The following is a 15,319-nucleotide window of genomic DNA, read 5'->3' as shown; positions in this document are numbered from 1 at the left end:
TAACTTTGAACAGTCTCCAAATGAATGAATACATTGAGGGCTGTCTGTAATGCATGCTTTTTAAAAACAAACTGAAAGAGGATTCGGTAACCTTAGAACTGAAAAATGAAAAAGGGAGACAAACCACAACTGACACATTTCTTCATCCTAGTCTGAGCTAATATGGAAATATTGGTTTTTATTCCCTCCAAAAGGGGGATTGCTTTGAAAACCTTCTCTACCATTCATATAAGCCAGGGGTCTCCAACCTTGGTCTCTTTAAGACTTGGGGACTTCAACTCCCAGAGTCCCCCAGCCAGCTTTGCGGGCTGGGGGACTCTGAGAGTTGAAGTCCCCAAGTCTAAAAAGGAGCAAGGTTGGAGACCCCTGATATAAGCAGTCCTGGTTGGGAAGCCACGTGACATGGACACTGTCTAAATTCTTAATTCATACTTCACTATTCAGGATGAGCTTCTGCATTCACAAGGATACATTTTATTGGCTGCAAAATGGGTCACCCCACTTAATCAGATATCTCTATCCTTTGCTGCGTAACAACTGTAGGTTATGTAAGTTGTTTTTGTACAACTGATTGTATGTTCCCAGGCATCACATACTATATACCTGATGTAGAGCTGTGTTCCTCAAACGTGGCAACTTTAAAATGAGTGGATTTCAGCTCCCAGAATTCCTCGTGCTGGTTAGGGAACTGTGGGAGTTGAAGTTGGCCGATCAGAAACTTGGCAAGTTTGAGAAACACTGATGTAGAGGAAAACAACTTTTGTTCCTGATCTTGTTATCAAAGCAAATTAAAGGTTACGAGTGAGGAAGTTTCCGCTTTATTTTTTTTTATCAAAAGAGGGGATTTGTAGAACTGTGTGTTCCAAAGTTTTATAGCATACTAAAAAGTTTTAAGAGAGCTGTGGGGTCCTTACTATTCTCTGAGCTTGGTGGTTTTCTTGCTGACATTTAATTACCAAACTAGATAATATCATCAGAGCTAAAAGGGAGTGGGATTTGCTCTTATTTTTATATACTAGTGTTGGTGGGAGTGTTTTCGGTGTTTCTTTGATGGTTCTTTGGTGGTTTTAAGAAAGTTTTGGCCAGGAACTAAATAATAAGAATTCCTTGGAGTTATTTATTTATTGTGCGTATGTTGTATTTTTCCTTCCAAAGAAGCTTATGCAGGCTGCCCATCATTTCACCCCATAAAAGCCCCCTGAGATACACTGGGGTGAAAAACAGTGGCCCAAAGTGTGCAAATTTGATCCTGAGCTTCTCTTGTCTGAGTTCTACGTCAGATGCCGATGGGGATGGTTGAGTTCTTGTAGTCCAAACGAGATCTCTTCAGATTAACCCATTCATATTCAGGAGTTAGCTTGGCAATTTGAGTGAATTGAGTTCATAGCCTGTAGTGCCATGGCAGGTGTGGATGTCGAGCAATCTAATTGCTATTCTCTTCCTTTCGGTTCAGACCGATATGTCTCAGGTCTTTCTCCCCTACTTGTCCACTCAGTAGCTGCCATTGTTATTTCATTCACCCCACAAAGTAAGGATAAGCAGCTTCACCTCCCTACATACACACCCTACACCAGGGGTCTGCAAACTTGGCTCTTTTAAGACTTGTGGACTTCAACTCCCAGAGTTCCTCAGCCAGCTTTCTCTGGGAGTTGAAGTCCACAAGTCTTAAAAGAGCCAAGTTTGTAGACCCCTGCCCTACACGGTTAAGAAATTTCACGTTCTCAGTTTGTTTTATGAGACTCCCATTCAGTGTACAGTAATATACAGGTCGTCTTCAACTTACAACCAGTTATTTACAACCAAATATTTAGCAACCATTCAAAGTTAGACAGTGCTAAAAAAAGCCACTTGTGGGCTTTGCAGATTTTGTGTCTGGTCTCCAACAAACAAAGTTGGGGGAGTGGGAGCTGGATTCACTTAGTGATTGTGGTGACTTTCTAAAGAGCCATGGTAAAACAGTCATAAAATCAGGCACAACTCATAAAATGACTGCATTGCTTAATGTCATAAGTTTGGAAAGCAGTTGTGATTGCGAGTTGAGGATTAGCTGTATATTGTTTTACTTTCTTATGAATAGTAACAAAGTGACCTGCCAAACTGGAAGACCCTGCAGATCAAGGTGGGCAACTAGGGCCCCTTTACGACTGATGGACTTCAACCCCATGTTGGCTCAGGAATTCTGGGAGTTGAAGTCCATAGGTCATAAAGGAGCCATAGTTGCCCTCCTCTGCACCAGATCATTTTTCTTAGACACCCTGGACTTTTGTCCCCAAATCCTACCTTGATGTGAATTATACCATGTAATTTAACTCCGATACAAGCCACCAGAACATAGGAATGGTGCATTTCTGCACCAGTGGCACGTCCATCTATGTAGGTTGAAGATGAGAAATACTATTAATTGAAGATTGTTCTAGGTTGTCAATCTCCTTCAGCTCCAGGGATGTCCACAGGCCACATTCAAAAAAGTCAAGATGGTAGCCACAAGGGTCACACCTGTGGATACACCTGGTTGGGAACCCCAACCAGACAAGACAATGATAGGCTCATGAGAATGGCAATCCATCCACAACCGGAGATCTAATATTGTCTCACGTCTCAGAAATTGGCAAATAACAATTGAGTTAATTGGGATTGATAAATATTATTGGAATCTATTCCAATAATATTGGAACTTCAAAAAAAATCTACTCGTTCTGCTGTAAAACCAATAAAATTTGTTTTTAGAGGCAATGATCTTATATTAGACATGACTTCTCTGCCAAACGTGTCTCCTTTTCCAGTTTTGAACTTTTTTAGAAGTTTATTTTATGCTGAAAAGGTATTCAGTGTTTAGTCTTTGTCTTTGCTCTTACTAGTTAACACTGGTCTTTCTCACATTCTTTTTTCAACATTAAACATTCATAAGAACAAAGGTGAGACTTTGGACATCTTAAGGACTTTATGTCTCCACTACTGACAAAAATGTTGATGAATTGGAATGATTTTGCTGAAGGACTGTTCTCCATATTGAACCTGGCCTGATCTGGTGCCCTGTTTAGGAGTCTTATTCCATGGCTGTGTTATTATGGCTTAATCCTAAATGAACCCATGCTTCATTATAGCTGTCACTCCTTCATCCTTCATTTTTTCTGCTCTTCCAGTGCCCATCCCTTCGAAGGCCAATGGGACCACCATCTCTTCCCTGACCATGAACAAGGACACCTTGATAGGAGGGGTGACCAATCCAAACGAAGTCTTCTGCTCTGTTCCTGGACGATTGTCCCTCCTCAGCTCCACCTCCAAGTACAAAGTGACAGTCGGTGAAGTTCAGAGGAGGCTCTCGCCCCCAGAATGCCTCAACGCTTCACTCCTTGGTGGTGTCCTTCGGCGGTAGGAATGCACAACATTCATTTGTTTTATTTATTTTTTAATTTTAATTTGTATTTATTTTATTTGTCATAACACCATACATAAGTATAAGCATGAAGGCAACAGTAGGACAGGAACGGTAGGCACGTTTGTGCTCTTATGCACCCTTATAGACTATAAAATGATAAATAAATTATAAATTTATAAATAAAATTATAAACTTATAGACTTATAAACTCTGATTGAAAGGTCTTTTTTTACAGTCGTGAATTTGCGATGGGCACCATATAAACTGAATAAATAAGTAATTAAAAAAATAAATAAGCAGCTGGTCAGCCAAAGTATCTTGGTAGAATCTTACCCAGAACAAATTGCCCCCAGGTTTACATATGTTTACATACAGTATATAGGTAGTCCTAAGACCTAGACTTACACCAGTGGTGGGATTCAATTTTTTTTTACTAACGGTTCTGTGGGCGTGGCTTGATGGGTGTGGCAGGGGAAGGATACTGTAAAATCTCCATTCCCACCCCACTCCAGGAGAAGATTACTGCAAAATCCCCATTCCCTCCTGATCAGCTGGGACTTGGGAGGCAGGGAATAGATGGGGCAGGGCCAGACAGAGGTGGTATTTACCGGTTCTCCAAACTACTCAAAATTCCCACCACCGGTTCTCCAGAACTGGTCAGAACCTGCTGAATACCACCTTACAACTGTAATTGAACCTGAAATTACAGTGATAAGTTATGGCGTCTGTCAGTGAGTCACCACATGACCGTGCCTGATTTTACAACCTTTTTTGCATTGGTCATTAAGCAAACACCATGGTCATTAAGTGAACTCCACTGTCATTTAATGACTCAGTGGGCATTTTTTTGCTAGAAACTGGAAGTAAACACCAGAAAACACCAAAAATTGCAGTCACATGACCATGGCATATTGCAAACTGATGTATATGGAAGCTGATTGCCAAGTGTCAAAAAAGTGATCACATGACCACAGGTTGGGGGGTGGGGAGTGCAGTCATTAGAAGTCCACAGCTGATTTGTAAGTAGCTCTGGGGGTGGTCCGGTATAATTTGAATGGCTGCTAAGTGAGCACTTAAACAAAGACCATCTGTATGTGTTTTTGATATTAATTTTGATGTATATAAGAAGTTGTTACCAAACCATGAACCCTTACCATAATTTAATTGCAAAATTTACAAACAGTCTTTTGGCTTTTCCTAGAATTGTTGAAGAACAGATTTGGGAAATTAAGGGTGATTTGGTTCCTTGGTTTGTTTGTTTGTTTTTAAATCCCATTCAGATTGTTTTCATTCTTCTGCTTCCCTGTTTTAGGGCAAAATCTAAAAATGGTGGAAGATGTTTAAGAGAAAGGTTGGAGAAGATAGGGTTAAATCTACCCGCTGGAAGGCGCAAAGCAGCAAACGTCACCTTGTTAACGTCCCTGGTGGAAGGTAAGATTATTTGTGTTTGGCCTGACAAGGTGTTCTTTTGGGGTTGTGTAGGGATTTAAAACGTCCTTATTTAACATTAAAACCCATCTTGAAAGATTTCTCTGACACCCTGGCTGATGGATTGGTTGATGGAGGGCCTTCAGCCCTGCGTCACTTTGACTCACTTTTTCAAGGGGTTCACAGAAAGAATTAAAATTAAAACACAAAATTAAAAAAAAAAACTTTAGGAGCAAAATAATATTGATCAATAAAAAAGACAGAAATGAGGTTATCTGAAATATAGGACCGCAAAAGTCAAGATAGTGGTTGCGATGGAAGCTCTGCTTGCTTGTTAGTGTGTCAAGGCAGAATTTCAATTGCACCCTTTCAGCTGCCATCTTCACTTTTTGGACTGTATTCAGAGATGAAATCTAATTTTTTTTGCTACCTGTTCTGTGGGCGTGGCTTGGTGGGCGTGGCTTGGTGGTCATGTGACCAGGTGGGTGTGGCCAACTTGTGAAATGTAGTGAAACTCACTTAACAGCGCTCTTGCTTAGCAGCCAACATGTGGGGCACAATTGGGGTCATACGTCTTTCTTTCTTTCTTTCTTTCTTTCTTTCTTTCTTTCTTTCTTTCTCTCTCTCTCTTGTTCTCTCTCCCTTCCTCTTTCTTTCTCTTCCTCTCTTCCTCTTTCTCTCTTTCTCTCTCTCTCTCTCTCTCACACACACACACACACACATACCTGGTTTGGGCACATAGACAGAGCTCTTCCCAGGAAGTTTTCCTGCACGGATGTTCCTGGCAGCAGCGGCAGTGGTGGAGGCAGAGCTTCCCTGGGCTCTCCCGCCATCCCGGAACTGCGCTGCTCTGGGGAGTTTTCCTGTGCAGTCATGGTGCCGATGGCGGCAGCAGTGGAAGAGCACACCCTGCCCTTAAGGGACCCGAGGGTGGGTGGCCCGGCCCAGAAGCAGTGCATTCTTCAGCGTGGGCTGGATGCGAGGAGGAAGGCAAGCGGGCATGGGGGACTGCTGGGAAGGCCACGTGGAAGGCAGGCAAGCATGGGAGGGCTGCAGGGAAGGGAGTAGGCTGCTAGCTCCCTTCCCTGCAGCCCTGCCATGCTTTCCCGTCTTCCACGTGGCCTTCTGCTTGCCTGCCTTTGGAAGCTGGCTATGGGGATGCCGGGAAGGCCACGTGGAAGGCAGGGAAGCATGGCAGGGCTGCGGGCCGCAGACTGGTTCAGGGGCGTGGCCAGCCAGCGATTGCTATCGGTTCTCCGAACCAGCCCCAATCTCCGCTACCGGCTCTCCTCAACTGGTCTGAACCAGGAGCATTTCACCCCTGACAACCCTGGATAGAGGATTCAAAAGGAGACTATTTCAGTTTAATTCTGATGCTTATTTATTGGGGTTAAGTAAGCCATCACCAAAGCAAGAGTGAGCCATCTATAGCCTACCGCCTGCTAGTGGTTTATTTTCCACAATCTGGCAGCCCAACATTGATGAAATGGAGGCATGATTTCTACTGAGCTTTGTGAGGAGATAACAGTAAAACTGTGCAATCCATGAGGCAGAATTTGCATAATTTCCCCCCAATAAAACATGCGTGCAATGCAAACACTCACCCAAAAGCAATCACTATTTTGCTGCCCTATCACTGCAGCCAACTCTAGAAGTTTTCTTTGGTGGCACCCATAACCCGGGTACCACCCGTGAAGAGCACATATAACACCGTCCCCTAAGAACGCAACATACTACAGAGACAAGTTTTCAGAGATGGATGCAATTAGCAGTGTTGATATGGAGCAGAGTCCTTCACACAGCTTAACCCAAAATCATTAATCACAGGGACAGGCAATTTGGTGGTCTCCAGAAGTTTTGGACTTTCATTCCCATTAGCCTCGGGCTGCAGGGGCACCGACAATCAACTGTGAGCATTACAGTCCAAAGCATGTGGAGGATACCCTCACTTTGTCAAGGACCTTGGAATAATAATATCAAATGATCTAAGTGCCAGAGCCCACTGTAACAACATTGCCAAAAAGGCAATAAGAGTTGTAAACCTAATCTTGCATAGCTTCTTCTCCAGTAATATTATACTACTAACCAGAGCATATAAAATATTTGCTAGACCAATTCTTGAAAAGCTCATCTGTCTGGAACCCACACTGCATATTGGACATCAATACAATTGAGCACGTCCAGAAATATTTCACAAAAACAGTCCTCCACTCCTCTGCTCACAACAAAATACCTTATGCCACCAGACTTGAAATTCTGGGTTTAGAAAATTTAGAACTATGCCGCCTTCGGTATGACCTGAGCATAGCTCATAAAATCATCTGCTACAATGTCCTACCTGTCAATGACTACTTCAGCTTCAACCACAACAATACACGAGCACACAATAGATTCAAACTTAAAGTGAATTGCTCCAAACTCGATTGCAGAAAATATGACTTCAGTAACAAAGTTGTTAATGCCTGGAATGCACTACCAGACTCTGTAGTCTCATCCCAAAATCCCAAAATCTTTAATCTAAGACTGTCTACTGTTGACCTCACCCCATTCCTAAAAGGTCTGTAGGGAGCGCGCATAAGAGCACCAGCGCACCTACCGTCCCTGTCCTAATGTTCCCTTTAATTGTATTCACTTTATGTATTCAATTCATGCTTATACTTATATATATAAAATCTAATATGTACTCAACAAAATAAATAAATAAAATAAAATAAAAATAAATAGATACAGGGTTGACAGGGAAAGCAAAGATCCAGAAGATCTCTAGAGCAGGGGTCTCCAACCTTGGTAACTTTAAGCCTGGAGGACTTCAACTCATGCTTGTGCAGGGATTGGGACCCATGCGGGGGTGCTGCTGCATGCATATGCGCAGGGAGGGTGTGTGTGGGGATGCCAGCATACATGTGCGGGGGGCCATGGGGCCATGCGCACATTGCATTTTGGGGGTTCAGGTATGTGCGCATTCACACGCGTGCGTGCTCGTTTTGGGCACTTGGTCTGGAAAAGGTTAGCCATCACTGGTATAGAATAGAATAGAATAGAATTTTTATTGGCCAAGTGTGATTGGACACACAAGGAATTTTTCTTGGTGCTTATGCTCTCAGTGTACATAAAAGAAAAGATACCTTCATCAAGGTACAACACTTACAACACAAATGATGGTCATAGGGTACAATTTAACACTTAATGATACAACACTTAATGATAATCATAGGGTACAAATAAGCAATCAGGAACAATCAATAGATCAAGGATTACCAGCAACAAAGTTACAGTCATACAGTACATGCAATACATATAGAGTATATGTACATACAATATACATATAATATACATTATTATATATATATAATATAATAGATTATATTATATTATATATATTATATATATATATATATATATATTATAATATATTATATAATATATAATATACATATAATATAGTACATACAATACATATAGAGGATGATGCAGTGAAAGTGATATTTCTCATGAAATATAGGTAGCCCATGACTTACGTTCACCATTGAGCCCAAAATTTAAGTTGCTAAGTGAGCTTTGCCCTAGTTTACGACCTTTCTTGCCACAGTTGCTAAGTGAATCTCTGCCACTGATAAAGTAGCAACGGGGTTGCTAAGTGAACCTGGCTCCCCCTCATTGACTTTGCTTGTCAGAAAGTCGCCAAGGGGGATCACGTGACTCTGGGACATGGCAACCATCATAAACATGAGCCAGTTGCCAAGCATCTGAATTTTGATTATGTGACCAAGGGGATGCTGCAATTGTCGTAAGTGTGAAAAATGGACATACGTCAGTTTTTTTTTCAGTGCCTTTGTAACTTTCAATGGTCACTAAATGAACTGTTTGTAAGTGGAGAACTGCCTGTCCATACTAGAGCATCGTGCTGCTTCCATCCCTGGACAATTCATCAGGGCCTCTGGTGTCTCAACAGACTAATGCAGTCTGTTATTAACAGCAGCTGCTTGCAATTACTGCAGGTTCAAGTCCCACCAGGCCCAAGGTTGACTCAGCCTTCCATCCTTTATAAGGTAGGTAAAATGAGGACCCAGATTGTTGGGGGCAATAAGTTGACTTTGTATATAATATACAAATAGGATGAAGACTATTGCTTGACATAGTGTAAGCCGCCCTGAGTCTTCGGAGAAGGGCGGGATATAAATGCAAATTAAAAAAAAAAATCAATGTGTTTTCTTTTTGGAAAGCCAATGGCCTTTGACCAGATTGAGCGAGAACCGGTGAGAGGGAAGAAAAGGCTGCAGGATTTCTCCCCTTGTCACAACTCCCATCAGAGGAGTTTGTCACCTGGACTGACTACTTAGATGTGAAACGCCACAATGTGTAAGAAAGGCCATCCTCGCGCTTGGGACGGTCTCAGTTCTGCGGTCTATTGTGACGGAAAGGCAGCTGCTGGAGAAGAACAGAAGGAAGCCCCTTTGCTTTGTTGGCAGCGGATGAAACGGGGGTGTTGTGGAAGGCTGAGGTTGTCCTTGAAGGCAGCTTTGGGACTGGATGCTCCTGAATGGTTTATTTCCATGAGAAGAAGAGGAGGAGGAAGAGGAAGAGCAGGAGGAGGGCAGGGAAACAAGCATTTTGGGCTCAGCCCAGACAGCTGGGAGCTGTCATTGACTGCTGATCAGGGGGGTCAGTATAAATGACAGATGATAGCTTGTTTGCCCAAGGACAATAAGTCCTACCTCACAAAGTCCAACCCTTCCTTTGAAGAATTCTTAACCAACAGCCCTCCATTTGCAGGGCTCTTCAGGATAAATGAACTCCAGGAAAGTGCATTTAGGGTGGGCGGGCTGGAGGATTTTCACCCCTAGTTAGCACTTACAGATCAGAGGGGATGGGCGGGCAACATAAACGTCTCCTATTTACTGTCCCAGCCTTTCTAGGTCTTTTCAAATGAGATCATAATTTTGCATTGCTGCATAAATATCCCAGCATGCAAACCAGGGACTCCTGCTTTAGCCCAGCATTTCCTCTTGTTTCCTTTTGTTTCTTTTGTCTCCCCCCACCCCAAAAGAAGTTTCTTGGATGAGAAGTGAAATGTCTTCAGGGGGAAAAAAAAAAGTCCTCTTTCCACTTGAAAAACAAAGCACTTTTGGGACAACCATGACCTAGATCAGACCTGGGCAAATTAAGGCCCGCGGGCCACATCCGGCCCTTTGTACGTCCCTGTCCGGCCCGCGTGAGGCCAATCATAAAATAAAAATTAATGATAAAAATTAATTGCCCACCCCTGACCTAGATGATTGAGAATCTCCATCGACTTTTGTTTGTTTTGCTTTTCAGACAGGCTTTGCTAGATTTGAAGCCCCGCCAAATCTTATGTTCATGGAATGGCATTCTTTTGGGAAACGCAGCCTGCCCTGTTTGCATTCCTACAAAGTGTTAACAAATCCCTCCCCCCCAAAGTCTATAAATCAATAAATAAAGAAGAATAGAGGAGGGACTTACAAACTATTAAAACAGATGAAATCTATTTAAATGCCTCAAGAAGCTCTGCTTGTCATAAGGGTCCGAAGGAAAGCTGGAGAGATGGTTGCAATTTGGATTCCTGCACTGAGAGATGGGATGGACTCAATGTTGTGACTCAGGCCCAAGTAGGTAGTAGTAGACGTAATCAGTTCAAAAACAAACAGACTTTATTAGAAGAGCTGAGAATTAACTCATTCTCAGCGTTGTCCAAACTAAATCAAAACAAATTCTTCATAACACAATTCTTCAGTCTTATCACCAACCTTGGTCTAACTAGGCAAACTGCCAAAGGCTTTTCTTGGCAAAAGTTCAAAAGCAGAAGACACCGACAAGAAATAAATGCAGCAAGACAAGGAGCAAGGCTATCAACATTGTTTTCCGACAAAGAGCCCAAATGCCATTGCTGGTCTTTTAAGCCTTATAGGAGGGGTCAATCATATATTGGCCCTACTCCCAAGTCGTCCTCTGTTTTAGCTGCTCTTGCCTTCTGGCAGCTTTTCTCATGCGTGCATTGGGAACAGGCTCCTCATGTTCCTCTGCCTCACTACTATCAGCCTCTGGAGGCACATCACTCCCAGATGGCCCTGGCCCCATCTCTGCCTCCGACGCAGAGCCCTCATCCGGGCCTTCCCAGACTCCAGGAGTGGCCCATGTTCTTCCTCAGCCTCATCATTGTCCAACTCTGCTGCCAGCTCCGCAGGTTGCTGGCAGACCACAACACCCAAGGCTGTCCCGAATTCACAGATCTGATGAATCTGCAAGTTTAATTTATCATTTGATACTCAGAGACAATTGTGGAATGAAACACTGAACATTCCCACAGGACCCTTGGCCATCTCATCTTTTGGGGAGGGCAAGATCCTCCCAGGCCATCCAGGAAGATTTTCCCCAAAATCTTTTTTCAGATGAAGTTTTTGCAATCCAGTAGGAAAAAAGGCATAGGACCATGATGGTGAACCTAGGGCACGCGTGTTAGAGGTGGCACCCAGTTCCCTCTCTGTGGGCACGCCATTGCCCCAGTTCAGCTCTGCCGCACATGTGCACACGCCTCCCACTGGCCAGCTGGTCATTGGGTCTCTGCCGTGCATGTGTGGGAGGCGTGCGGGAGGGTCCCATGTGAGGGTCTTTGTGCATGCGGGGGGGCATGTGTGTGTGGGCCACATGCACATGAGGGTGGGTGGGGCACGTGCGGGGGGCATGTGTGCACACGTGGTGGTGGGGCACATGCACGGGGGCCCTGGGTGCTTTCGACACTTGATCCAAAAAAGGTTAGCCATCGCTGGCATAGGACATTTTCTGCAGAGCATTTATCGCAGGATTTGTGCATGGGCCCCAGTACTGGCTTAGGGTAGGGGATGACATCTGCTACTGCTGTTATGCGCAGGGTGGGGTGTGGGAGGGAGACTCGGCTTGTCTACATAGTCTTTGCTCAGAAGCCCCGGATTTCCTTGGGGCAACTGCACTCAGGAGGGGGATCCATCATTCTGTGGAAATGCCCCTGCATTGGTGAAATTGATCCAGCTTCAGGCATTGCTGTGGAAGTAATCGGAATGGATGGGCAATCGATCACACCCAGCTCCCAAACTCAGGTTAAGCAGACAGAGTTAATTCATCTTCCCTCCCCCTGCTGTGCTTCGGGTTAAGCCATCCATCCTATAATGTGTTAACCTACTTGCTGGCTTCTCGGTGGGAGATCTGGGCCTCTCGCTAGTCCTTCTGAGCAGAATCGGCTATTAGGTCAGGGCACAAATCCTACAAGGTGCTAGCTCTCATGGTTATACAGGCCTGATGCCTATCAATCTTGTAAGAAAGGCAGCCGATATAAGAGGGTGGCCAGAGGTCTGGAGAGATCAGTTCAAGTCCAACCACACAAGAAAAGCCCCCTTGGAGACATCATTCACTCAGTCCAGCCTACCTCACAAGGCTGTTCTAAGGATAAAATGGAAGTGGGAATACTCCATGCCAGTGGTTCTCAATCTTTTCTTCACCATGGACCTTTTTTAAATACCTTTTCTGGCCACAGACCCTCAAGACCTAACTCAATATTTAAATCATAACATTTTTTTTCAAATCTTCACGGACTCTCTATAATGACATTGTGGCCACCCAGCAGTCTGCAGATCACAGGCTGAGAACCACCGATCTATACTGTATACCACCTGGATCAATTGAAGGAAATGTGAGGGAGAAATACAACACCCACACACAAATACCTACACACACATACTATATACATATACCTACACAATCACACATCATGTATTCCTCAACTTACAACCAGTTGTTAGTGACTATTCAAGGTTCCAGCAGACCTATCTGGAAGGTTCTTACAAGGCATATTTGAAGTTCCAATGGTCACCTTCGGTTTGCTTAACAATCAGAGCGATTCATGTAACAACCACCACAAAAAAAAAAAAAGGTAAAATTGTAAAGCTGCTTTACAACTGTCACGAATTACAAATGTATAGCATCGCCCTATACATTTTTCCTTTGTAGAATACAAATAGCCAAATAAAAACAAAATAATGCAACATAATGAAATAAAATATTAATAAATAATAACATGCAAGTATAATAAAATAATACCACCATAAAACAAAGTAAAATTTAAATATATAAAGTAAAAAAACAAATGATTAATAAAATAATATACACATAGGATAATAAAATACTAAACAAAAATAATGAAATAAATTATCAATACCGTAAAAATAATAGCATAAAAAGTTTCAGTGCCATTACTGTATTGTCTTTTGTTTTAATACTGCAACAGCAATAATGGCACTGAAAGTCAGTGGAAAGTTAAAACCAAATTCCCCTTTTCCAATCCTAACAATAGCAGTGCAATCTTCCTTCTTTCTTTGTATTCCCTTCCTGTTTTTCCCCAACTCTACATCCTGATGCCTCTGTGCTGGTGGCCCTATTTATCTTGCTCCTCCCCCCCCCAAGGGACATAATTTGAAGAGATGCACCCCATCAACTCTTGACAATTTGCTCTGCTTTTTTAGAATGATGGGCTATGTTTATGCAGCACATTTTATCCAAGATGGCGATCAGAAAGCTATGTTAGTCTATGGCAATAAAATTGACACGGAATCTTGTACCAGTAGCATCATATTTGTTTAATGATTTATCTGGTTCTCTAATTTAATTTAATTAAATTTATTTATCTAGCCACCTGCAGTTGCTTTGGCAAGATGGGCAGCACAGAACTCTAATAATAAATAAATACATAATAATTTATATAACTGCTTATCTCATGCCTGGGACTTTGGGCAGCACCCACAATTAAAACACAAAGCTAAACAGCCAACATAATTCAAACACAACCGCCAAAAAACCAGTTTAAAAAAGTTTTTTTAAAAAACAACAACAACAATATTCATCCAGACTAACTAATGTTGGTGTCTTCTACATTTAACCATGTTGGTTAAAGCCGCAGCAGCTGTATTGGCTGAGTTAGTAGAATAGAATAGAATTTTTTATTGGCCAAGTGTGATTGGACCCACAAGGAATTTGTCTTGGTGCATATGCTCTCAGTGTACATAAAAGAAAATATACCTTCATCAATGTACAACACTTACAACACTTAATGATAGTCATAAGGTACAAATTTTACACTTAGTATAAACCTTGGTTGGCTTTTTTGGGACTGAGTGGGTTGGGTCACTGCAGCTCCCAGTTGCTCTGGCCAGATGGACACGTACAGAAGGGGAGGGAATGACAAAGTGTCAGTTGTGTTGTAAATTCCCCGCTCCTTTTGTGCTTGCCTTGTGACATAACAGGCAAGACTTGTCATGACATCTTGACATGCCTCCTGTTATTATGACAAGAGTTCCTTTTAGTGCAGACGCTGATTATGGGCCAGTCTCCAACCCCTCTGGATCTCACTGGGCCGGGTGAGACAGTGAGATGCCGTAGTGGCAGTTTACGAAGCCTTGACTGAGATGCTGATGCTGTACAGTCGATCTAATCAGTTCATTGGTTCAAATGCAGAAAATGGTAACAGGTAGTCCTTGCCTTATAACCAGGGGTGGGCTGCTGGGGGTTCGCAGGGGTTAAGGAGAACCTCTAGCTAAGATTCTGTGCAGTTCAGAGAACCCCCAAATCCCTCTCCTGGCTGGCCACGCTCACCAGTGGTGGGTTTCAATTTTTTTTACTACCGGTTCTTTGGGCGTGGCATGGCTTGATGGGCATGGCAGGGGAAGGATACTGTAAAATCTCCATTCCCACCCCACTCCAGGGGAAGGATACTGTAAAATCTCCATTCCGACCCCACTCTAGAGGAAGTTTCTGCAAAATCCCCATTTCCTCCTGATCAGCTGGGACTCGGGAGGCAGAGAATAGATGGGGGCGGGGCCAGTCAGAATTTTTACTACCAGTTTTCCGAACTACTCAAAATTTCTGCTACCGGTTCTCCAGAACAGGTCAGAACCTGCTGAAACCCACCTCTGCCTCCCACCCTACCCCTCCCAGGAGTCCCCACTCAGTCCGTTTTGGATGCAGATAAATGCAGGGAGTGCGCGGAGGCTCGGGGAGGGTGAAAAATGGGTCTACCAGATGTTTGGGAAGGCCCGTTTCTGGTCTCCACACGCCCCTTACAGACCTCTTAGGAATGGGGTGAGGTCAATGGTAGATACTTTTTGGTTGAAGCTTTGGGGATTTTGGGAAGAGACCACAGAGTCAGGTAGTGCATTCCAGGCATTAACAACTCTGTTACAGAAGTCATATTTTTTGCAATCAAGATTGGAGCGGTTCACATTAAGCTTAAATCTATTGTGTGCTCGTGTATTGTTGCAATTGAAGCTGAAGTAGTCTTTGACAGGAAGGACATTGTAATAGATGATTCTATGAGTTAAACTCAGGTCATGACCGTTGCAGCGTCCTGGGGTCATGTGATCACCTTTTGCAACCTTCTGATGAACAAAGTCAAAGAGAAAGCCAGATTCATTTAACAACCATGTTACTAACTTAAAAGCTGCAGTGATTCACTTAACAACTGTGGCAAGA

At 43.2% G+C, this 15,319-nt stretch overlaps 1 protein-coding gene across 1 annotated transcript in view; it reads left to right on the top strand.

Annotated features, from left to right (window-relative positions):
- TFAP2E (transcription factor AP-2 epsilon) overlaps positions 1-15,319 on the top strand; it is a 99,706-nt gene that overhangs the window by 79,260 nt on the left and 5,127 nt on the right. Inside the window, exons 4-5 of the mRNA XM_058195335.1 lie at positions 3,144-3,372; positions 4,692-4,810. Of these exons, the coding sequence (XP_058051318.1) occupies positions 3,144-3,372; positions 4,692-4,810 (348 nt within the window). The remainder of the gene's footprint in view (positions 1-3,143; positions 3,373-4,691; positions 4,811-15,319) is intronic.

This window comes from Ahaetulla prasina, chromosome 10, assembly GCF_028640845.1.
Source record: "Ahaetulla prasina isolate Xishuangbanna chromosome 10, ASM2864084v1, whole genome shotgun sequence".
NCBI classification, from domain to species: domain Eukaryota; kingdom Metazoa; phylum Chordata; class Lepidosauria; order Squamata; family Colubridae; genus Ahaetulla; species Ahaetulla prasina.
Note: the sequence above shows the minus strand (reverse complement) of the source record. Positions and strands in the feature narration are given on the sequence as shown.